Source organism: Toxotes jaculatrix, chromosome 23 (assembly GCF_017976425.1).
Source record: "Toxotes jaculatrix isolate fToxJac2 chromosome 23, fToxJac2.pri, whole genome shotgun sequence".
NCBI lineage: Eukaryota > Metazoa > Chordata > Actinopteri > Toxotidae > Toxotes > Toxotes jaculatrix.
Window position 1 is genome coordinate 1,266,410 of NC_054416.1, and position 24,971 is coordinate 1,291,380.

Consider the following 24,971-nt stretch of genomic DNA (forward strand, 5'->3'; position numbering starts at 1 on the left):
AATGTGTTGGCAGTAAAGGCTCCTCCAGTGCAGCAAGCTTTTTTTTAATAGTGTTTCTCTGAAGTACAGTTTCTGAGGTTTTTAAAACAGATTTTGCATGTAAACGACATCAGCAAACATGATCGTGAACTCTGTGAGTTTCAGAGAGTAAAATAATTGTGTCCATCAAACAGCTTTAATGTCATCAGGAACACTCTGTTCCATCAGTTTGACCACGGTTCAGAGGAAGTAGGAAGTTACAGCTGAGGCCCATGTTTCTGTTTTTATCTGCCCTCTCATCTAAACTGTGACAGGCGACCACAGTGATACAGCTTCTCATATCAAACTAACACGGAAGGAGTCAAAGGATTATAAAGGTAACTGTTCATTTATGATTTAACTTAAGTTTTGGAAGCATTTCATTTTCTTGTAGTAAGTGAATTTGGGAAGTTTCTGGGTGATTCTGTGGGTTTGTCTTGTTGTGTAGTTCACATTTTTTTCAGATGACAGGTCAGTATGTGTGTCGTAATGTACTGAAAGACATAAAGTAAAGTAACATAAGAAAACGTAGCTCTGCTTCCAGAGGTGGTATAATGTGCATGAATGAACCCACCTGGGGGCTGACAGTGAGAGGCTGCTGTGTGTTACAGCACGATGCTTATACTACTCTTAAAGAGTACCAGGAACACACACAGTGGTTCTGTTTAAAGGTGCAGTGCAAACAGCAGAAACAAAGGCTTCTCCTCATCAGTGAGCAAAGCTGCTTTTAAAGAAGATTTGTTTCTTTAAAGGACAAAGACACAAACTGAAGCATGTTCTGTCACTGCCTTTGATTGTTGCTTTACAGTGTGTGAGCCTCAGCTGCACAGCCTCCTGTATTCTCTGACAGCTGTTAGTTTTAAGACGCTCGCTTCTTTACCTTATGTTTATTTATTTGTAAAGTTATTGCACTTCTATAAAGTTGGACTCACGTAAGCTTTTCTTATGTGACGGTCATAGGACATCATTTGAGAAAGGTTTATCATAGCAGTGAGTTTACTGGCCAGTGGCTGTTGGCTTCAGTGGGGGTAACAGATAAGCAGTGATGGTGGCTGAACGGCTGCAGGGGCCACAGCATTCAGATAACGTTACCTAACGTTAATCCAGAGGGCCAGGGCACGAAAGATGCAGTGGACGCACAAATACCACAATAAGCAACATGAACACGTAAACTGATGAGAGGATGAGTTACAGGAAAACACCCAGCTCCCCAACACGTTAGACATCTGTTTACAGAGGAAAGTTTTTGAAAGACCAAATGATCAGATGTGTTTGGTGTGTGTTTGTGTGTGTGTGTTTGTGTGTGTGTGTGTGTGTGTTTGTGTGTGTGTGTGAACTGGGGATCAGTGTCAGCGAGGACCCAAACAATTACGCACAAATCGTTGTAGATATAAATCCTATTTTTCATCTGTTGATAATTTGTGATCACACTCCGTCTGATTTCTCTGAGTTTGTTTTGATGGAGGAGGGGATCGAAACCGAAAGTAAGAAAGGGCGGGGAGTTCCCCTGTCAGTGTTGTTGACATGATAAAATGTCCGTTAACGGCGGGATCGCGTTTCTTTTACTGACTCTGTCTGGATCCAAACAGCATCAGCGAGCGACGGTAACAGTTTGAGGTAAAAGTAAGTCGCTGTTTGTTTGTTTTCCTCTCGTGTGACCCTGTGTGCGGGCGGACTGTGCGGTTGGTTCGTGCTTCGGGTTGAAGCCTGAAAGTCTGCAGACATTTTGGGTCCTGAGCTTTTGAAGTGCGCAGCAGAGCGAAAAGCTCCGGCGCTGCAGAGGAAGACGAGTTTGCTGCAAAACTTTGTGGGCAAACGTATTCAAATTTAAGTTTATGACGAAAACTGAGCCAATAATAATACGATCACGCGTTGTTTTAATCCTGGTTATCGTGAGAAATCTACAGAAAACAATATGTCTGATCAACGTTTGATAAACACGCACTAAAGTAAACAAGTTAAGGTTTTTCCAGGCTCCAGCACAAACTGCAGCTGTTTCAGCAGCTTCCAGGCTTTATTATCTTACATTGATCATATGAGAATATAATTACAATATAATAATATTTGTATTATGTTTATAAATCATATATCCATATTGATTTTTTAAAAATATAATACTATATATTTTAACCATATTTCAGTGAAGTTGGAACCTGCAGCACAACAAAATAAATAACATCTGCTGTTTAAACCTGAAATTTAGCTCAGTTTTAAACGTTTTAATGTAAATTCTAACCTGCTCTGTCTGCACACTCAGACTACGTCTCAGCAACCTCTGTTCCTCTTATGTTTCACTTCTGCAATGACAAACAAACAAACATATTTAAATCATATTTAGCTCTTATTTCTTCTGTTGTTTATATGAATGTAATGGAAAATGGCAGCATAATGCAAAGACATGAAAATTCACCTAAAACAGTCAGAATTAACAAGAAACACCTGGAAAATGATAAAATGATGAAATGATCTGGATAAGAACTGATAGAAAGCTGGAATCTGTCCTTCACAAACCCCTTTCCTTTACGAGAGTGTTGAAATGATCTTGTGGGTGTTTTCAGCTGCAGCAGCAGAGATGGCTGGGAGGGTAAAGAGGAAGAGGACCGACTCTGTGGCATCTGAGGAGCCAACGAGCAGCGACATTGAGCCATCAGTCAGGTAATGTTACAGCCTGTCATGGATGGGACATGAAAAACACACACTGTAAAACGTCTCCACTGTGTGTGTAGAATTAAACATTCTGTTATGTTTACAATCATATGGATAAAGGGTCTCTATGAAGAGCGATGCATTCAAGTACCAATCTCTGTCTTTAGCTCACAGTGGAGTGAAACTGAGTCCACAGGTCCCAGTGTTGTCTCCATGAAGAGTGACTCTTCCAGGCACCCCCCTATCAATTTTGGAATTGGAGAAAAACACAGGTAATTTTAAAGTATTCTGGTTTTTCCAGAAGCAGAAAAAAATCAAATCTATTGAGGAAATTAGATATTGAGTGGATGCAGTGGTTAAACATTTTCTGATTTTAGTCCTAGACGAAGTGAAGCTGAGTCCAAATCTCCCAGTGTTGTCTCCATGAAGAGCGACTCATCCAGGCACCCCCCGATCAATTTTGGACTTGAAAGGTAATTTAATTTAAAGTATTCTCTGAACAAAATGTCCTGCATCTTGAGTATTGTTTTACTGGCTTGTGCTCCCAGGGCCGAGTCTCTGTTTTCACCAGGTCACTGCCGTCATATGGCATTTCAGTGGTAGAACTAAGGCTTAAGACCCTGGGCCAAAGATGGTTCAACTGGACCTCAGGTGGACTGAAGAACCTCAGAGAAACCAGACTCAGAGATCAAGCTCCGCACCAGCAGAGAATAACGTGACATTTGTTTTACAGCCAGCAGACCGTGGAGCCGTCCAGCTGTTCAGCGTGTGATGATGTTCTGAGGGATCCAGTCAAACGCATCTGTGGACACTGGTTCTGCAAACAGTGTGTCAGCTCAGACTGGGACCAGTCTGATTCACCAGCAGACCACCCCTGCCCGAAGTGCAGGAAGAAATTCAGAAAAGGTCCTGAACAGCAGGGAGAGACCTCTGAATACAGAGGTGAGTTTGTCAGGTTCCAAAAGTACGTTCAAACTTTAAAAGAAAACTTAAGAAGATTTTTGTGTTTGCTTGTTATTTTGCATGATGTAGCTAAAATTATGTTTTTGAAATTTGGACTCATGTATTTCCTTGTTACAGGGAACAGCCATCTTTCGAAATCAATGAAGAGTTTTAAAGATTCAATGAAAAAGAAATTTACTTTGACGTATGAAGGTCACGGTGACCAACCGAACTCCCTGAACAGCATCTACACAGAGCTCTACATCACCACTGGGGAGAGTGGAGGGCCAAATGCAGAGCACGAATTCAGGGACCTTGAACGAAAACTGAAAACGGACAAATTGTCTAAATATAAAATCAAGCTCAGTGAAATCTTCCGACCTTCGCCTGGCCAAGAGAAAACTCATCGAACGGCCCTGACGAAGGGCGTCGCAGGCATCGGAAAATCATTTGCTGTGCAGAAGTTCATTGTTGACTGGGCCGAGGAGGAAGCAAACCAGGATACTGATTTTATTTTCTGTCTTGCTTTCCGAGAGCTGAATCTGAGTACAGGTGAGAAAAGTTTGCACCAGCTCCTGACTGAATTTCACCCTGTGCTCTGCAGTATGAGAGAGTCAGAGGATTACCTCAGAACCAGGGTTACAGTGATACTGGACGGCCTGGATGAAAGCAGATTTCAACTGGACTTTGACAACATGAAACCAGTAACATCTGTCACTGAAGTAACATCTGTGGGTAATCTCCTAACAAACCTGATCAAGGGTAACCTTCTTCCTGATGCAAACCTTTGGATCACTTCCCGTCCAGCAGCAGCCAATCAGATCCCGGCAAAGTATGTGGACATGGTGACAGAGATAAGAGGGTTCAATGACCCACAGAAACAGGAATACTTCAGGAGGAGATTTGGTCATGACTCGGATCTCGCTCAAAGGATCATTTCTCACATCCAGTCTTCACAGAGTCTGGACATCATGTGCCGGATCCCGATCTTCTGCTGGATTTCTGCCATGTTATTTCAGGAAGTCTTTGATGAAAGCAAGGAAGCTGAAGTTCCTCAGACTCTGACAGAGATGATGGCACACTTCCTGTTTGCTCAGACAAAACGCAGAAGCAGAAAATATGACAGGAAGACAAAGGAGAACTCGGAGAGCCTTCTGAGGACACACAGAGAATTTCTCCTGAAACTCGGTAAGCTTGCATTTGTTCAGCTGCAGAAGAACAACCTCATCTTCTATGAGGAAGACCTGGAAGACTGTGGCATTGACATAAAAGAAGCATCTGTCTACTCTGGATTTTGCAATGCAGTTCTTCGGGAAGAAGTCTTTTCCCAGAAAAAGGTTCTCTTCTTTGTTCATCTGACCGTACAGGAGTTCTTTGCAGCTCTCTACGTCTACGACTGTTTGACAAACAAGAATACAACAGAGATTGGCAAGTTCCTCAGTGTGAAGGCCGAAGAGCACACTTTACTTGATCTTCTAAAGATGACAGTTGATAAAGTGTTAGAGAAGAACAATGGTCACCTGACCTACTTCTTGCGACTCCTTCTTGGCCTCATGGTTGAAACCAACCGAAGAATCCTCCGAGGTCTGCTGACGTCGCCGGACCCAAGCCAAGATACTGAGAAGAAAATCTTGACTTATCTCAGATCCATCCGACGGAAAGACCTCTGTCCAGACAATTGTATTGTACTCTTCCAGACCATGGTTGAAATGAGAGACCACAAAGTCAAAGATGAAATTACAGAATATCTGAGGTCGACAGATCGTCCAAAAACAGAGCTGAGTCCCCTGTACTGCTCTGCACTGGCCTACATGCTGCAGGTATCGAAGAACGATCTGGATGTGTTGGACCTGAAGAGTTACAACACATCAGACGAGGGCAGAAGGAGGCTGATACCAGCAGTGAGGAGCAGCAAAAAGGCCATGTAAGTTCATTTTCCATTGTCATATGTAAATTAATCTGGTTTCAGTATTTCTTTCACTCCTGAGTTGTTGATCTTCTGAGGCTTAAAACAATCCCAAGAAGTTCCACCAATGAGACTGTAAGGGCAGCCTGTTTGCTGCTGTGTCCTCCCTGTCCTCAATGGGAGTTACATGCTTCATAAATGTTTTAAATTTATATCTTTAAACAGTCGCACATCTTTCTTTATATTATAACCATGTTATCCACCCCTAGACTAGCAGACTGCAAACTGACTACAGAGTGGGTTGAACACCTGGCCTTTGGTCTCAAGTTCCCCTCCTCACCTTTACGAGATCTGGATCTGAGCAACAATGACCTGAAAGATTCAGGAGTGCAGCTTCTCTGTGATGGGCTGTCGAGTCAGTTCTGCAGACTGAAGATACTGAGGTACACTGTGTATTCATATCACCATTAACGTGCCATAATGCAAATGGGTGGACAAGACATCAACTTGCTGCAAATTAAAAATGTCTGTGTTTACTGGGATGCCCTTAAATAAATGAAAATGTCTTGTTCTTTCAGCCATAATGCTCGTCTGTTGTATGTTGGAAGGCATCCTGAACCTGGACACTGATAAACCAAATGTTTTCGCAGGTTGTCCGGTTGTCTGGTCACAGAGACAGGCTGTGATTTTCTGACCTCAGCTCTAAAGTCCAACCCCTCCCATCTGACAGAACTGGACCTGAGCTACAACCATCCAGGAGCCTCAGGAGAGAAGCTTCTCTCTGAGCTCAGGAACGATCCACGATTCAAGCTCAGTATCCTCAAGTAATTATACAATCAGTGTTGTATGTTCGTTGCAAAGCCAATCCTGAAATTGTGAAAGGAAGAACCATAAACACTTTATTTGGTTTCCAACAACTTCTGTTTACCGCTTCCACAAATTTAAACACATATTTTTCTCCACAGCTTCGGACACGGTGGAAGTCACAGAATGATACCAGGCTTCAAGAAATGTAAGTATCTGTGTGTTTGTTGGAAGGAAGGATGTCTGTTACTGTTCCGTGCTCTTACTGGTGATGGGTAGACGAAGCCTTGTGAACCTTTGGGGCTTCAAACACAGCAGCACAGTGTCAGCCGGTGGTCTGCAAAACAAGAAACAAGCTTAGCAGCTTCCATACCTGTAGCTGAAAACAGAAATGGTTCAGCTTCTGCTGCAATAAAGTCTTTTCTTACCTCCAGATGCCTGTGAGCTCACCTGGGACCCCAGCACCGTCCACAGGAACCTGCTCCTCTCTGAAGGGAGCAGAAAGGTGACCTGGGTGGAGCAGGAGCAGTCATATCCCCAGCACCCAGAGAGGTTTGATCAGTGCCCACAGGTGCTGTGTAAGCAGGGTCTAGATCAGCGCCACTACTGGGAGGTTGATGTGTTGGAGCCTTTCAACATCGGGGTAACATACAGAACCACTGGCAGGAAGGGGGGTACAAATGACTGCAAGCTGGGAAGCAATGAAAAATCTTGGAGTCTGATTTGCTCTAATGATGGTTGTTTTGTTATGAACAACAACGAGAGTGTCAGTGTGTCTTCTCTCTGCTCGCGCTCCAGTCGGGTGGGGGTGTATCTGGATTGGCCGGCTGGCACTCTGTCCTTCTACAGAGTTTCCTCCGACAATCGGATTCGCCTCCACACCTTCAAAACGAAGTTCAGCGAGCCGCTCTATCCTGCCGTTGAACTTCACCCTGATTCCTCTGCATTGCTTTGTCAGCTTCGATAAACAAGCTTTCACTGAACTAACACGAGCAAACCAAAGGTGGAGATTTGCATGTAGGTGGTTGGGACATGTCCTGTCTACTGAATTGTTCTCACCAATGTTTTTAGCAATCTCATAGAACTCTACACAGGATTAACTGCTGCTACCCATTAGAATCAAGTTGCCAGGTTTGCATGCTTCTTCGAAATTGGGGAATTTGAGGAGAGAGAGAGAGAGAGAGAGAGGTAGAGAGAGGAAGAGGCAATAGGATACAGAGGGCCAACACACCAGCTTCCTGTAAGTAGTAATGGAGTTTGAAGCAGTTTGCATGTTTCAGTGTTGGTGGCGGGCCGTGCATGTTGAATAATGAGGCGGTCAGTGGGGGAGCTCTTTGACTGGTTGCCTGACAGCACCAGTTGTCGGGTAAGAGACCACGGGCAAACAACGGCAGAAGTCTGAAGCAACACAGAGCAAAGTTTGAGTTTTCAGATTATGATTGTTTGTGTCAGGGACAGTGGGGAATAGTCTGAAAATTCATGAACACATGAACCATCCATCCAGATAACAGTGATGAGTTCTTGATCCAAAATTCAAAATACAATACAGGGATGAACGATAGACAGGATCAAGCCAATACAGTAGTTCAGAGACCCAGAGCCTGACCCCAGATCAGCACTTAAGGCAACAGTGGTAAGAAAAAAACCCTAGAAACCTTGAGCAGAACCTGGCTCATACGGGGGACCCTCCTGCTGAGGGCCGGGCTGGGTGAAAGGAGGAAAAGGAGGAAGATAGGACAGCTGGGAATGGAGGAGAAGGACATTCAGCATATAGAACATGCTACAAACAGGAAGTGGACGATGTTAGAGGGCCAGCATTCAGATTACAGAACAGTTAGTGCATACTGTGTGCTCAGCAGATTACAGCTATGATAGGAAACAGAGCACAGAAGCAAAAAGCTGTCATGGTTGGTAATTATTTACATGACAGACTGCATAGAATATTAATCCAACATCTATCTGTAGCAGAGTGGAACATTAAACATAGTAATGTGTTAGAAATGACTAATTGTAGACAATAAACAGCAGCAGGTCTGTGGAGCCAGGACCACAGACAGAGAACATGCAGTAGTGAGTCTTGTCATATTAATGTTTGCTCTGTCTTTTCAGTACAACGTTAAAACGTCTGTGGAGCTGCGGCGTTTCAGCTGAAGTGTTGTGTTGTTGTGGTTATGCTCAGCTGCAGCTGTGTGAGTTGGCTGAAATACAAAGTGGCTTTGAGTTTCAAACAGGTCCCCATCAGTCTCTGTGTCAGACCTGTGCCTTTGCCAGAGACAACTCCAGATTATTTCCCATGAAAAGTCTAAACTCATGGATGAATTTTCACAGTCAGAAGCTTCTGCTTTACTTTAATCGTAGATTGTACGAACCTTTAAATTTCAGTGTGCGTGTTTGCAACTAACAGGAAATTATACAGGTCTAACTTTTCTGTGTACAGGTTTTACCAGTCAGCTTTTACCTGTACAGGTTTGATTAAATGTCAGCCAACTGTGGCAATGCTCAGCCTGTACAAAGCAGATCAGTACTTTTTAGAGATGAGGAGTTTACAGTTATAAGCACTTTTGATGGGTTTGATGTGTAGGTATGTTAATAGGTAAGATGTGTTTTTTTAATGCTTTCAGTGGCTGTACCTTTGATAACTTTATAACATTTTCTTGCTAAAGTACATGTAGATAAACACAAAAGCAGAGAGAGCTCTGCCGAGCTATGTAGCATTTCTTTCTTCTCCCTTTCACAGCCTCTCTTTCATTCATCGATTATTTCAAAATCCTCTACACTATCAACCTGCAGTATGTAGCTCAGTTACACCCACCTGAATAAACCATGTACCTGTCAGCGTGTTATATAAACACACCATCCATCTATGCTAATTATACAGCAGAAACAAATGTGCAGTATTATGCTTGAGTATTTCAATTAAATGCTAATGCGTATGCTAACATGATCACAGTAACAGTGCTAACATGCAATTTAGAACGTTTGCTATCTCAGTTTATTGTGTTAAGATGCAAACCTTTGACAGTTAGCACCAAAAGCAAAGTGCAGCTGAGGTGAAAGCCACGACACCGCAGCCGGTAACGGAGACATTTTGCTAAATACCAAAACATCAGCCTCGTGGTGATGCTACAGGAAAAGTCAGAGGGTCACCAACTTCAGTTTTATTCGTCCTCTGAGGACCATGAACTAAATTTCTTGTCGATCATTTCAATAGGTGTTGGGATATTTCAGTCCCGACCAAAGTCTGACACTGCCGTCCGCAGAGTCACGCTGCTAGCATGGCTAAAAACAGAAACATGGAGACGGTATATAAGCACGTTCTCACGCTAACGTGGATCTAATCAGACAAAACATCGTCTCCAGTCAGCTTTAACTGAAACGTGATGTCGTTTAAAACTTTATCTCAGCTGAACTTAATTAGCTTTGGCAGCAGCAACATGTATTATGTTTAAACTGTGTTCATTTCATTTGTGTCGTGTTTGTAAAAGTTGTGTTAGGTACAGGAATGAGACTGTTAATGCTTAACAAAAACTGTCCAACATTTCTCTTTTTGTTTTACCTGTTTTTGTAATTATGTTCATTAGTTTCAAACCTTCTGCTCGAACAGTTCTAGCCATTAAGTGTCTGATGCAATGTATTCGTGAAAGTTGTTTTCTGAATGTTACACTAAGAGATTTCACATTAACCTCATGAAGCCAGCTCAAACTTCATGTATTACTGTATTAATGTAAAATTCATGTCAACATTTCACAGGCTCACACTCGACTGGATTCATGTGTTCATCACATGGGGGGAAAACTTTTGGTCAAAATTCCACACAATCCATCAGAAAAAAAAGTGAATTTGAGGAGAAAAATAAATAAAACGGCTGAAGAATCATGATTTATTCATTTACTTTTGCAAAAGGTTCAAGAGCCGTCGTCTGAAAAGCTGGAATCAAAGTTTTGTTCAGGTGAAGCTGTGAGCTCCAAAGTTTGTCTGGCTTCTTTGAGGCTAATTTTTCTGGGACTGAGTGAAAGATGGTTTTTATCACCAGTGTATTTACACATTCTGAAATATATATTTTTCACGTGTGAATATTCTGTATCTTTATATTAAATCATGAGCAAATGAAAGACATCTGAGCAGTGTGGGGGTTTTATTACACACTGAGGATATGACTGATATGTTCATAAAAACCAGTCTGGTTGATGAGTTATGTTCTGGTACAGAAGCATTAATCAGGGTTATTAGTTTCTGTGACAGTTTAAAGCTCTTCAATCTCTCACCATTAACTTGTCGTTTGCACTTTTCTCCACTAGGTGGCAGCAAAGGCCAGTTAAAATGCAGCAGGATCACTGAACGGGTTCAGCTGTTTGAAGTGTTACAGTGACCAGAATATTCTAGTTTTATTCTATAACTGCGCGTGTGAAGCCGAAACTTTAGCTTCAGAACAAAAAGAGAAAAATAAAACAAAGACGATGAATGTTTTTAATCACATTACTTCTAATGTCCAAGCAGCTCAGCCTCAGATTCCTCATGAAATAAAACGGAGGGTGAGCATCCAGGTTAATATCTGTGCAGCTCAGCGCTGTCGTGGCTTTTTGTACAGCAGATGTCACCGCACACGTTCGTTAGTGTTTTCCAGTAAAAGTCTGTCTGGTCCGCAGGAAGACGCAAAACAGGAAGTCTTACGTGTAATGACGTTTGACTGTTGACTATATAAATGACTCATAAGGAGCCAAAGTGTCTCAGACACACTGGTGAAGGACGTGTTCAGATAATTTACTGAGGTAAAAGCAGAAACGGCCCAATGTAGATTTACTCCGTTCAAATATTTCTGTGCTTTGACTAAAGAAATAAAAATTGGACACAGAAATATTATCATGGGAAATTTATTAACTTATTATTAACTTTTCGCTTATTATTTGATTAGCAGCCTCAGTCTGATTGTTTATATATGTTAAACTAAAATTTAATTACTGGCGCTGAAACTTTTATGTTGGAGTCCTTCCGCTTTCTGACCAACATCCAAAGTGAAAGTAAATTTCTGTCCTCACGTCCATTTTGTTCGACGTGCAGATTGTTGTCTCTGAAAAAGCTGAGGACTGTTATTAAAAAACGTGTAAGTGGCTCTTTATTATTATGCCTGTTATTTTCCACCGGCGCTCCGGTTCATTGCGCTCCGGTGAACCACACTTGCCGGAGCGGTTTTTCCGCACTGACCGACCGAAGTTTGCATCATTTTACTCTGAGATTGACATAAAAAGTAAAAAATGGCCGTTTGAACGCGGCCCAGCTCGCAGCAGAAGCTCTGTACGGGACACCAAACGTATTTTGGTCTCAAGAAATCTTTAGTTTCACCGAACACTGTGACTAAATGTCCACACCCTGAATTTAACGCGGCAGCGGGGAAGTCCATGATCCGGAGCGGTGAAGCGAGACAAGGCCACGGCCTGTTCCGTAAAGTTGCTCCAGCTGAGAAACACAACAAGAAATAAAACAAAACAAAACAAAACAAAACAAAACAAAACAAAACAAAACATGAAACAACAGAAACGGAGAGTAAGAAAAAACCGTTTGCACAAACGTACATTATTCTACAAAAATATAAATGTGGACGCAGAAAAGAGGAAATGGAATATGCGCATATCTTTCTCCCCGGAGGCGCGAGGGCAGCTGCTCAGGTACCATCCGAAACTGAATGAAGGTCACGGTGACCAACCGAACTCCCTGAACAGCATCTACACAGAGCTCTACATCACCACTGGGGAGAGTGGAGGGCCAAATGCAGAGCACGAATTCAGGGACCTTGAACGAAAACTGAAAACGGACAAATTGTCTAAATATAAAATCAAGCTCAGTGAAATCTTCCGACCTTCGCCTGGCCAAGAGAAAACTCATCGAACGGCCCTGACGAAGGGCGTCGCAGGCATCGGAAAATCATTTGCTGTGCAGAAGTTCATTGTTGACTGGGCCGAGGAGGAAGCAAACCAGGATACTGATTTTATTTTCTGTCTTGCTTTCCGAGAGCTGAATCTGAGTACAGGTGAGAAAAGTTTGCACCAGCTCCTGACTGAATTTCACCCTGTGCTCTGCAGTATGAGAGAGTCAGAGGATTACCTCAGAACCAGGGTTACAGTGATACTGGACGGCCTGGATGAAAGCAGATTTCAACTGGACTTTGACAACATGAAACCAGTAACATCTGTCACTGAAGTAACATCTGTGGGTAATCTCCTAACAAACCTGATCAAGGGTAACCTTCTTCCTGATGCAAACCTTTGGATCACTTCCCGTCCAGCAGCAGCCAATCAGATCCCGGCAAAGTATGTGGACATGGTGACAGAGATAAGAGGGTTCAATGACCCACAGAAACAGGAATACTTCAGGAGGAGATTTGGTCATGACTCGGATCTCGCTCAAAGGATCATTTCTCACATCCAGTCTTCACAGAGTCTGGACATCATGTGCCGGATCCCGATCTTCTGCTGGATTTCTGCCATGTTATTTCAGGAAGTTTTTGATGAAAGCAAGGAAGCTGAAGTTCCTCAGACTCTGACAGAGATGATGGCACACTTCCTGTTTGCTCAGACAAAACGCAGAAGCAGAAAATATGACAGGAAGACAAAGGAGAACTCGGAGAGCCTTCTGAGGACACACAGAGAATTTCTTCTGAAACTCGGTAAGCTTGCATTTGTTCAGCTGCAGAAGAACAACCTCATCTTCTATGAGGAAGACCTGGAAGACTGTGGCATTGACATAAAAGAAGCATCTGTCTACTCTGGATTTTGCAATGCAGTTCTTCGGGAAGAGGTCTTTTCCCAGAAAAAGGTTCTCTTCTTTGTTCATCTGACCGTACAGGAGTTCTTTGCAGCTCTCTACGTCTACGACTGTTTGACAAACAAGAATACAACAGAGATTGGCAAGTTCCTCAGTGTGAAGGCCGAAGAACACACTTTACTTGATCTTCTAAAGATGACAGTTGATAAAGTGTTAGAGAAGAACAATGGCCACCTGGACTTCTTAATGCAGTTCCTTCTTGGCCTCATGGTTGAAACCAACCGAAGAGTCCTAGACAATGACAATGAGAGTGTCAGTGTGTCTTCTCTCTGCTCGCGCTCCAGTCGGGTGGGGGTGTATCTGGATTGGCCGGCTGGCACTCTGTCCTTCTACAGAGTTTCCTCCGACAATCGGATTCGCCTCCACACCTTCAAAACGAAGTTCAGCGAGCCGCTCTATCCTGCTGTTGAACTTCACCCTGATTCCTCTGCATTGCTTTGTCAGCTTCGATAAACAAGCTTTCACTGAACTAACACGAGCAAACCAAAGGTGGAGATTTGCATGTAGGTGGTTGGGACATGTCCTGTCTACTGAATTGTTCTCAGCAATGTTTTTAGCAATCTCATAGAACTCTACACAGGATTAACTGCTGCTACCCATTAGAATCAAGTTGCCAGGTTTGCATGCTTCTTCGAAATTGGGGAATTTGAGGAGAGAGAGAGAGAGAGAGAGAGAGGAAGAGGCAATAGGATACAGAGGGCCAACACACCAGCTTCCTGTAAGTAGTAATGGAGTTTGAAGCAGTTTGCATGTTTCAGTGTTGGTGGCGGGCCGTGCATGTTGAATAATGAGGCGGTCAGTGGGGGAGCTCTTTGACTGGTTGCCTGACAGCACCAGTTGTCGGGTAAGAGACCACGGGCAAACAACGGCAGAAGTCTGAAGCAACCGAGGCAAAGTTTGAGTTGTCAGATTATGATTGTTTGTGTCAGGGACAGTGGGGAATAATCTGAAAATTCATGAACACATGAACCATCCATCCAGATAACAGTGATGAGTTCTTGATCCAAAATTCAAAATACAATACAGGGATGAACGATAGACAGGATCAAGCCAATACAGTAGTTCAGAGACCCAGAGCCTGACCCCAGATCAGCACTTAAGGCAACAGTGGTAAGAAAAAAAACCCTAGAAACCTTGAGCAGAACCTGGCTCATACGGGGGACCCTCCTGCTGAGGGCCGGGCTGGGTGAAAGGAGGAAAAGGAGGAAGATAGGACAGCTGGGAATGGAGGAGAAGGACATTCAGCATATAGAGCATGCTACAAACAGGAAGTGGACGATGTTAGAGGGCCAGCATTCAGATTACAGAACAGTTAGTGCATACTGTGTGCTCAGCAGATTACAGCTATGATAGGAAACAGAGCACAGAAGCAAAAAGCTGTCATGGTTGGTAATTATTTACATGACAGACTGCATAGAATATTAATCCAACATCTATCTGTAGCAGAGTGGAACATTAAACATAGTAATGTGTTAGAAATGACTAATTGTAGACAATAAACAGCAGCTGTTGTGGTTAAGTGTTGTGTTGTTGTGGTTATGCTCAGCTGCAGCTGTGTGAGTTGGCTGAAATACAAAGTGGTTTTGAGTTTCAAACAGGTCCCCATCAGTCTCTGTGTCAGACCTGTGCCTTTGCCAGAGACAACTCCAGATTATTTCCCATGAAAAGTCTAAACTCATGGATGAATTTTCACAGTCAGAAGCTTCTGCTTTACTTTAATCGTAGATTGTACGAACCTTTAAATTTCAGTGTGCGTGTTTGCAACTAACAGGAAATTATACAGGTCTAACTTTTCTGTGTACAGGTTTTACCAGTCAGCTTTTACCTGTACAGGTTTGATTAAATGTCAGCCAACTGTGGCAATGCTCAGCCTGTACAAAGCAGATCAGTACTTTTTAGAGATGAGGAGTTTACAGATATAAGCACTTTTGATGGGTTGATGTGTAGGTATGTTAATAGGTAAGATGTTTTTTTTTAATGCTTTCAGTTAGTGGCTGTACCTTTGATAACTTTATAACATTTTCTTGCTAAAGTACATGTAGATAAACACAAAAGCAGAGAGAGCTCTGCCTGGATATGTAGCATTTCTTTCTCTTTCACAGCCACTCTTTCATTCATCGATTATTTCAAAATCCTCTACACTATCAACCTGCAGTTACATGTAGCTCAGTTACACCCACCTGAATAAACCATGTACCTGTCAGCGTGTTATATAAACACACCATCCATCTATGCTAATTATACAGCAGAAACAAATGTACAGTATTATGCTTCAGTATTTCAATTAAATGCTAATGCGTATGCTAACATGATCACAGTAACAGTGCTAACATGCAATTTAGAACGTTTGCTATCTCAGTTTATTGTGTTAAGATGCAAACCTTTGACAGTTAGCACCAAAAGCAAAGTGCAGCTGAGGTGAAAGCCACGACACCGCAGCCGGTAACGGAGACATTTTGCTAAATACCAAAACATCAGCCTCGTGGTGACGCTAGAAGAAAAGTCAGAGGGTCACCAACTTCAGTTTTATTCGTCCTCTGAGGACCATGAACTAAATTTCTTGTCGATCATTTCAATAGGTGTTGGGATATTTCAGTCCCGACCAAAGTCTGACACTGCCATCCGCAGAGTCACGCTGCTAGCATGGCTAAAAACAGAAACATGGAGACGGTATATAAGCACGTTCTCACGCTAACGTGGATCTAATCAGACAAAACATCGTCTCCAGTCAGCTTTAACTGAAACGTGATGTCGTTTAAAACTTTATCTCAGCTGAACTTAATTAGCTTTGGCAGCAGCAACATGTATTATGTTTAAACTGTGTTCATTTCATTTGTGTCGTGTTTGTAAAAGTTGTGTTAGGTACAGGAATGAGACTGTTAATGCTTAACAAAAACTGTCCAACATTTCTCTTTTTGTTTGACCTGTTTTTGTAATTATGTTCATTAGTTTCAAACCTTCTGCTCGAACAGTTCTAACCATTAAGTGTCTGATGCAATGTATTCGTGAAAGTTGTTTTCTGAATGTTACACTAAGAGATTTCACATTAACCTCATGAAGCCAGCTCAAAATTCATGTATTACTGTATTAATGTAAAATTCATGTCAACATTTCACAGGCTCACACTCGACTGGATTCATGTGTTCATCACACAGGGGGAAAACTTTTGGTCAAATTTCCACACAGTCCATCAGAAAAAAAAGTGAATTTGAGGAGAAAAATAAATAAAACGGCTGAAGAATCATGATTTATTCATTTACTTTTGCAAAAGGTTCAAGAGCCGTCGTCTGAAAAGCTGGAATCAAAGTTTTGTTCAGGTGAAGCTGTGAGCTCCAAAGTTTGTCTGGCTTCTTTGAGGCTAATTTTTCTGGGACTGAGTGAAAGATGGTTTTTATCACCAGTGTATTTACACATTCTGAAATATATATTTTTCACGTGTGAATATTCTGTATCTTTATATTAAATCATGAGCAAATGAAAGACATCTGAGCAGTGTGGGGGTTTTATTACACACTGAGGATATGACTGATATGTTCATAAAAACCAGTCTGGTTGATGAGTTATGTTCTGGTACAGAAGCATTAATCAGGATTATTAGTTTCTGTGACAGTTTAAAGCTCTTCAATCTCTCACCATTAACTTGTCGTTTGCACTTTTCTCCACTAGGTGGCAGCAAAGGCCAGTTAAAATGCAGCAGGATCACTGAACGGGTTCAGCTGTTTGAAGTGTTACAGTGACCAGAATATTCTAGTTTTATTCTATAACTGCGCGTGTGAAGCCGAAACTTTAGCTTCAGAACAAAAAGAGAAAAATAAAACAAAGACGATGAATGTTTTTAATCACATTACTTCTAATGTCCAAGCAGCTCAGCCTCAGATTCCTCATGAAATAAAACGGAGGGTGAGCATCCAGGTTAATATCTGTGCAGCTCAGCGCTGTCGTGGCTTTTTGTACAGCAGATGTCACCGCACACGTTCGTTAGTGTTTTCCAGTAAAAGTCTGTCTGGTCCGCAGGAAGACGCAAAACAGGAAGTCTTACGTGTAATGAGGTTTGACTGTTGACTATATAAATGACTCATAAGGAGCCAAAGTGTCTCAGACACACTGGTGAAGGACGTGTTCAGATAATTTACTGAGGTAAAAGCAGAAACGGCCCAATGTAGATTTACTCCGTTCAAATATTTCTGTGCTTTGACTAAAGAAATAAAAATTGGACACAGAAATATTATCATGGGAAATTTATTAACTTATTATTAACTTATCGCTTATTATTTGATTAGCAGCCTCAGTCTGATTGTTTATATATGTTAAACTAAAATTTAATTACTGGCGCTGAAACTTTTATGTTGGAGTCCTTCCGCTTTCTGACCAACATCCAAAGTGAAAGTAAATTTCTGTCCTCACGTCCATTTTGTTCGACGTGCAGATTGTTGTCTCTGAAAAAGCTGAGGACTGTTATTAAAAAAACGTGTAAGTGGCTCTTTATTATTATGCCTGTTATTTTCCACCGGCGCTCCGGTTCATTGCGCTCCGGTGAACCACACTTGCCGGAGCGGTTTTTCCGCACTGACCGACCGAAGTTTGCATCATTTTACTCTGAGATTGACATAAAAAGTAAAAAATGGCCGTTTGAACGCGGCCCAGCTCGCAGCAGAAGCTCTGTACGGGACACCAAACGTATTTTGGTCTCAAGAAATCTTTAGTTTCACCGAACACTGTGACTAAATGTCCACACCCTGAATTTAACGCGGCAGCGGGGAAGTCCATGATCCGGAGCGGTGAAGCGAGACAAGGCCACGGCCTGTTCCGTAAAGTTGCTCCAGCTGAGAAACACAACAAGAAATAAAACAAAACAAAACAAAACAAAACAAAACAAAACATGAAACAACAGAAACGGAGAGTAAGAAAAAAGCGTTTGCACAAACGTACATTATTCTACAAAAATATAAATGTGGACGCAGAAAAGAGGAAATGGAATATGCGCATATCTTTCTCCCCGGAGGCGCGAGGGCAGCTGCTCAGGTACCATCCGAAACTTCAAACTTTTAAAGACGCTTCTCCTCAAATATGAGTCATTCACTCAGTCATGTGACGTTTGAAACAACCTTTTTTCACACGGTCTATGGAAACAGGTCAAACCACTTACTTTGCAAACAGGTTTCGGGAGGGGGGGGGGGGGGGGGGGGGGGGGTTACGTCATATTTTATATATTACTACTATATTACTTTTATATATTACTATTATTTATTATTTTATATATTTTACAGCTTAAGCTTCTGCTGTAATACAGTTTTAAACGTTTTAATGTCAGTTCTAACCTGCTCTGTCTGCACACTCAGGCTTTGTCTCAGAAACCTTTGCTCCTCTGTCTCATTTCTGCAATGACAAACAAACTGAATCGTATTTAGCTCTTATTTCTTCTATTGCTTCTATGGATGTAATGGAAACTGATAGAAAGCTGGAATCTGTCCTTCACAAACCCTTTTCCTTTGCGAGAGTGTTGAAATGATCTTGTGGGTGTTTTCAGCTGCAGCAGCAGAGATGGCTGGGAGGGTAAAGAGGAAGAGGACCGACTCTGTGGCATCTGAGGAGCCAACGAGCAGCGACATTGAGCCATCAGTCAGGTAATGTTACAGCCTGTCATGGATGGGACATGAAAAACACACACTGTAAAACGTCTCCACTGTGTGTGTAGAATTAAACATTCTGTTATGTTTACAATCATATGGATAAAGGGTCTCTATGAAGAGCGATGCATTCAAGTACCAATCTCTGTCTTTAGCTCACAGTGGAGTGAAACTGAGTCCACAGGTCCCAGTGTTGTCTCCATGAAGAGTGACTCTTCCAGGCACCCCCCTATCAATTTTGGAATTGGAGAAAAACACAGGTAATTTTAAAGTATTCTGGTTTTTCCAGAAGCAGAAAAAATTCAAATCTATTGAGGAAATGAGATATTGAGTGGATGCAGTGGTTAAACATTTTCTGATTTTAGTCCTAGACGAAGTGAAACTGAGTCCAAATCTCCCAGTGTTGTCTCCATGAAGAGCGACTCATCCAGATACCCCCCGATCAATTTTAGACATGAAAGGTAATTTAATTTAAAGTATTCTGTAAACAAGACGACCTGCACCTTATGCATTTTAAAGTTAGGTTCATGATCAGACTGATGCTGATGAACTGCTCCTCTTGTCCTACCCGCTCTTATCTAATGTTATGGATCTTGATCTCCTTATGGTTCTTAAAATAATTTAGCTTTACTCATTTTCCTTCCACTTGTCCAAAGCTTTCTGAACCAGAGCTCACTGAGATCCAGCAGAGAATAACGTGACATTTGTTTTACAGCCAGCAGACCGTGGAGCCGTCCAGCTGTTCAGCGTGTGATGATGTTCTGAGGGATCCAGTCAAACGCATCTGTGGACACTGGTTCTGCAAACAGTGTGTCAGCTCAGACTGGGACCAGTCTGATTCACCAGCAGACCGCCCCTGCCCGAAGTGCAGCAAGAAATTCAGAAAAGGTCCTGAACAGCAGGGAGAGACCTCTGAATACAGAGGTGAGTTTGTCAGGTTCCAAAAGTACGTTCAAACTTTAAAAGAAAACTTAAGAAGATTTTTGTGTTTGCTTGTTATTTTGCATGATGTAGCTAAAATTATGTTTTTGAAATTTGGAATCATGCATTTCCTTGTTACAGGGGACAGCCATCTTTCAAAAGCAATGAAGAGTTTTAAAGATTCAATGAAAAAGAAATTTACTTTGACGTATGAAGGTCACGGTGACCAACTGAACTCCCTGAACAGCATCTACACAGAGCTCTACATCACCACTGGGGAGAGTGGAGGGCCAAATGCAGAGCACGAATTCAGGGACCTTGAACGTAAACTGAAGAGAAAGTTATCGTCTAAATATAAAATCAAGCTCAGTGAAATCTTCCGACCTTCGCCTGGCCAAGAGAAAACTCATCGAACGGCCCTGACGAAGGGCGTCGCAGGCATCGGAAAATCATTTGCTGTGCAGAAGTTCATTGTTGACTGGGCCGAGGAGGAAGCAAACCAGGATACTGATTTTATTTTCTGTCTTGCTTTCCGAGAGCTGAATCTGAGTACAGGTGAGAAAAGTTTGCACCAGCTCCTGACTGAATTTCACCCTGTGCTCTGCAGTATGAGAGAGTCAGAGGATTACCTCAGAACCAGGGTTACAGTGATACTGGACGGCCTGGATGAAAGCAGATTTCAACTGGACTTTGACAACATGAAACCAGTAACATCTGTCACTGAAGTAACATCTGTGGGTAATCTCCTAACAAACCTGATCAAGGGTAACCTTCTTCCTGATGCAAACCTTTGGATCACTTCCCGTCCAGCAGCAGCCAATCAGATCCCGGCAAAGTATGTGGACATGGTGACAGAGATAAGAGGCTTCAATGACCCACAGAAACAGGAATACTTCAGGAGGAGATTTGGTCATGACTCGGATCTCGCTCAAAGGATCATTTCTCACATCCAGTCTTCACAGAGTCTGGACATCATGTGCCAGATCCCGATCTTCTGCTGGATTTCTGCCATGTTATTTCAGGAAGTTTTTGATGAAAGCAAGGAAGCTGAAGTTCCTCAGACTCTGACAGAGATGATGGCACACTTCCTGTTTGCTCAGACAAAACGCAGAAGCAGAAAATATGACAGGAAGACAAAGGAGAACTCGGAGAGCCTTCTGCGGACACACAGAGAATTTCTTCTGAAACTCGGTAAGCTTGCATTTGTTCAGCTGCAGAAGAACAACCTCATCTTCTATGAGGAAGACCTGGAAGACTGTGGCATTGACATAAAAGAAGCATCTGTCTACTCTGGATTTTGCAATGCAGTTCTTCGGGAAGAAGTCTTTTCCCAGAAAAAGGTTCTCTTCTTTGTTCATCTGACCGTACAGGAGTTCTTTGCAGCTCTCTACGTCTACGACTGTTTGACAAACAAGAATACAACAGAGATTGGCAAGTTCCTCAGTGTGAAGGCCGAAGAACACACTTTACTTGATCTTCTAAAGATGACAGTTGATAAAGTGTTAGAGAAGAACAATGGTCACCTGACCTACTTCTTGCGACTCCTTCTTGGCCTCATGGTTGAAACCAACCGAAGAGTCCTCCGAGGTCTGCTGACGTCGCCGGACCCAAGCCAAGATACTGAGAAGAAAATCTTGACTTATCTCAGATCCATCCGACGGAAAGACCTCTGTCCAGACAGCTGCATCGTTCTCTTCCAGACCATGGTTGAAATGAGAGACCACAAAGTCAAAGATGAAATTACAGAATATCTGAGGTCGACAGATCGTCCAAAAACAGAGCTGAGTCCCCTGTACTGCTCTGCACTGGCCTACATGCTGCAGGTATCGAAGAACGATCTGGATGTGTTGGACCTGAAGAGTTACAACACATCAGACGAGGGCAGAAGGAGGCTGATACCAGCAGTGAGGAGCAGCAAAAAGGCCATGTAAGTTCATTTTCACTACAATATGTAGCATGTTATACAATAAATCATATTAGACAATAAATCATATTCAATAAATCTAATTCATAATTTCCTGAACAGTAATGTGGTCTGCCTGTCATTTTCAACATACATGCTCAAGTGTGGGAATCTAGATGCAGTTTGATGAAGCTCTTTGTACTGTGACCTGTGAAGGTATGAGTTGCAACCATGAAAGAGCAGGTTTATCTTCGGTCCCTGTGATTATTCGTAGGTAAAGCTACTGCTTTCTCATTACGTATTAACTTTAACGTCCACTCTTAGACTTGCCGACTGCAAAGTGACCACAGAGTGGGTCGAGCCCCTGGCCTTTGTTCTCAAGTTCTCCTACTCGGCTCTAAGACATCTGGATCTGAGCAACAATGACCTGAAAGATTCAGGAGTGCAGCTTCTCTGTGATGGACTGTCGAGTCAGTGCTGCAGACTGGAGACACTGAGGTAAGTAATATAATGGTAATGGCTGAAATAAGAATCTCAGAGTTCTGCTCCATGTGATCCACTTTTCAGTGTGAACTGGGCCATGATGCTCTCTGCCTCTACGCTACCATCACCAAACACTGTAAAGGAAATCACTTCTCACTCCTTCTAAGATCAAATCTGCCTTTTCATTTAACACGTCTTAAACCTGTTTGCTGTGTTTTCGCAGGTTGTCCGGTTGTCTGGTCACAGAGACAGGCTGTGCTTTTCTGGCCTCAGCTCTAAAGTCCAACCCCTCCCATCTGACAGAACTGGACCTGAGCTACAACCATCCAGGAGCCTCAGGAGAGAAGCTTCTCTCTGAGCTCAGGAACGATCCACGATTCAAGCTCAGCATCCTCAAGTAATTATACAATCAGTGTTGTATGTTCGTTGCAAAGCCAATCCTGAAATTGTGAAAGGAAGAACCATAAACACTTTATTTGGTTTCCAACAACTTCTGTTTACCGCTTCCACAAATTTAAAGACATATTTTTCTCCACAGCTTCGGACACGGTGGAAGTCACAGAATGATACCAGGCTTTAAGAAATGTAAGTATCTGTGTGTTTGCTGAAAGGAAGGATGCCTGTTACTGTTCCGTGCTCTTACTGGTGATGGGTAGACGAAGCCTTGTGAACCTTTGGGGCTTCAAACACAGCAGCACAGTGTCAGCCGGTGGTCTGCAAAACAAGAAACAAGCTTAGCAGCTTCCATACCTGTAGCTGAAAACAGAAATGGTTCAACTTCTGCTGCAATAAAGTCTTTTCTTACCTCCAGATGCCTGTGAGCTCACCTGGGACCCCAGCACCGTCCACAGGAACCTGCTCCTCTCTGAAGGGAACAGAAACGTGACCTGGGTGGAGCAGGAGCAGTCATATCCCCAGCACCCAGAGAGGTTTGATCAGTTCCCACAGGTGCTGTGTAAGCAGGGTCTAGATCAGCGCCACTACTGGGAGGTTGATGTGTTGGAGCCGTTCAACATCGGGGTAACATACAGAACCACTGGCAGGAAGGGGGGTACAAATGACTGCAAGCTGGGAAGCAATGAAAAATCTTGGAGTCTGATTTGCTCTAATGATGGTTGTTTTGTTATGAACAACAATGAGAGTGTCAGTGTGTCTTCTCTCTGCTCGCGCTCCAGTCGGGTGGGGGTGTATCTGGATTGGCCGGCTGGCACTCTGTCCTTCTACAGAGTTTCCTCCGACAATCGGATTCGCCTCCACACCTTCAAAACGAAGTTCAGCGAGCCGCTCTATCCTGCCGTTGAACTTCACCCTGATTCCTCTGCATTGCTTTGTCAGCTTCGATAAACAAGCTTTCACTGAACTAACACGAGAAAACCAAAGGTGGAGATTTGCAAGTAGGTGGCTGGGACATGTCCTGTCTACTGAATTGTTCTCACCAATGTTTTTAGCGATCTCATAGAACTCTACACAGGATTAACCGCTGCTATCCATTAGAATCAGTCGGTTCAGCGAGCTGCTCTACCCCGAACTTCACCCTGTTCATCGGTTCATGTGTATTACAACATAATGGCTTGTTCACCTCGTCATATTTGGATGAATGGTTGACTGGCTCGGTTTGGCTGACAGGGGCGGGGCAGTCTGGCGGCCTCGAGTCCCAGCTGTCAACACCCCCCCAAAAAAAAAACCTGAGGGTGGGGTCTCTTCATCCAGAAGCACATCAAGAGCCTGATTTCAATAAAAGAAGAAAGAGGAGAGAATACATCTGAGAGCAACGTGAAATATAACACCACAGTAAACATTTCCATTAGAAATAACCTTAAACAATAAATACATAAATAAATAAACATGTCACACTACAACACAGTAACACTGCATACAGAGTCCACAGCTGAACTGATTTAAAGTTTGATCATTATCACTTAATTTTCAAAGTTGAAGGAGACAATGAATAAAATGTTAAAATAAAACGTGACTGTGTGTTTGTGTGTGTTTGTTTGGTTGTGTAGTTGTGTAATGTATAATGATGGAAACAGTCAGGACAGTAAAACTAACCGAGCCAGACAAAAGAGAGAGAGGCGAGAGACGGTGGAGCGAGCTACACAAAGAGCTGAGAGAGAGAGGGAGAGAGAGAGGGGGAGGGAGGGGGGACGTTGTTCTCACGTACAGCCGCGGAGGGAGGGGAGGGGGTGCGCAGCCGGTTTCTCCTCCCTCTGCTGCAGCGGCCATGCTGCTGTCCGCCGTCTGTCTCGGTGCATCCCGGTCCTCTGCCGGTGGAGCCTGCCCGCAGCCGCTGCATCCCCGCATCCCGGGTTAGCGGACCGGCCTGGACCGGGTCGGCTCGGTCGCAGCGGTTCAAGTTCGCCTGGAGCCGTCGGATCCACGGGCACAGACCGGAACACTGCACCGGGGGAAGAGGAGAAAGCCTCCATAGCAACAAACCGGTTTCACGGCATTATTGGTAGGTGCCTCCCTCTGTGTGTGTGTGTGTGTGTGTGTGTGTCCGCACAGCTCAGCAGTGTTTGGGCGGATTGATGGATAAAGTCCATCGGTTTATCAGATGAAGAGGGAGACGAGCAGGTTTTATTCCTCTGCACCTTCAGATTTGGTTCTCGGCTCCAGATAAATCTAATTTGACTGGAGATCAATGAACCTTTTTTCTCTCTCTGTGGCTCTGCAGGAAATTTAATGTCACTAAAATATGGTGACTACATTTCACCCACTGCCTCTTTTGCACGTTTCATTTATCAGGAATTTCTTTGTACTGTGCAGGGAAACGCTGTGAGAGGCAGAGGTGTAATGATTTCCCGATGAAAGCCCAGAGTCTGTGGTGCTGTGCTCAGTCCTCAGAATCCTTAAATGGCTGAAACCCTCATAAATCCCGGTCTCATCCTGGACCTGGAGA

The 24,971-nt window shown here is 43.1% G+C and overlaps 2 protein-coding genes across 8 annotated transcripts; both read left to right on the top strand.

Moving 5' to 3' along the window:
• The first annotated feature begins 256 nt into the window (after positions 1-256).
• On the top strand, positions 257-14,015 carry LOC121177315 (NLR family CARD domain-containing protein 3-like). Of its 4 annotated transcripts, XM_041031593.1 has the most exons (11): positions 1,361-1,641; positions 2,577-2,673; positions 2,832-2,936; positions 3,042-3,137; positions 3,398-3,606; positions 3,745-5,530; positions 5,782-5,955; positions 6,163-6,336; positions 6,478-6,524; positions 6,751-7,118; positions 13,424-14,015. In XM_041031593.1, the coding sequence occupies exons 2-11, from the start codon at positions 2,591-2,593 to the stop codon at positions 13,586-13,588; spliced, it is 3,207 nt and encodes a 1,068-aa protein (XP_040887527.1). In that variant the 5' UTR covers positions 1,361-1,641; positions 2,577-2,590; the 3' UTR covers positions 13,589-14,015. The 4 variants fall into 4 exon arrangements, with proteins under 4 accessions (XP_040887528.1, XP_040887527.1, XP_040887529.1 ...); XM_041031594.1 differs by lacking the exons at positions 1,361-1,641; positions 13,424-14,015 and adding an exon at positions 257-356 and having other exon boundaries at positions 6,751-7,958; XM_041031595.1 differs by lacking the exon at positions 13,424-14,015 and having other exon boundaries at positions 1,384-1,622; positions 6,751-7,958.
• Positions 11,322-23,801, top strand: LOC121177312 (NLR family CARD domain-containing protein 3-like). Of its 4 annotated transcripts, none has more exons than XM_041031587.1 (10): positions 11,322-11,417; positions 18,663-18,759; positions 18,918-19,022; positions 19,128-19,223; positions 19,478-19,686; positions 19,825-21,610; positions 21,911-22,084; positions 22,293-22,466; positions 22,608-22,654; positions 22,881-23,801. In XM_041031587.1, exons 2-10 carry the CDS (start codon positions 18,677-18,679, stop codon positions 23,411-23,413), a joined length of 3,207 nt encoding a protein of 1,068 aa, XP_040887521.1. In that variant the 5' UTR covers positions 11,322-11,417; positions 18,663-18,676; the 3' UTR covers positions 23,414-23,801. The 4 variants fall into 4 exon arrangements, with proteins under 4 accessions (XP_040887521.1, XP_040887522.1, XP_040887519.1 ...); XM_041031588.1 differs by lacking the exon at positions 11,322-11,417 and adding an exon at positions 17,251-17,272; XM_041031585.1 differs by lacking the exon at positions 11,322-11,417 and adding an exon at positions 17,464-17,605.
• Positions 23,802-24,971: the final 1,170 nt, after the last annotated feature.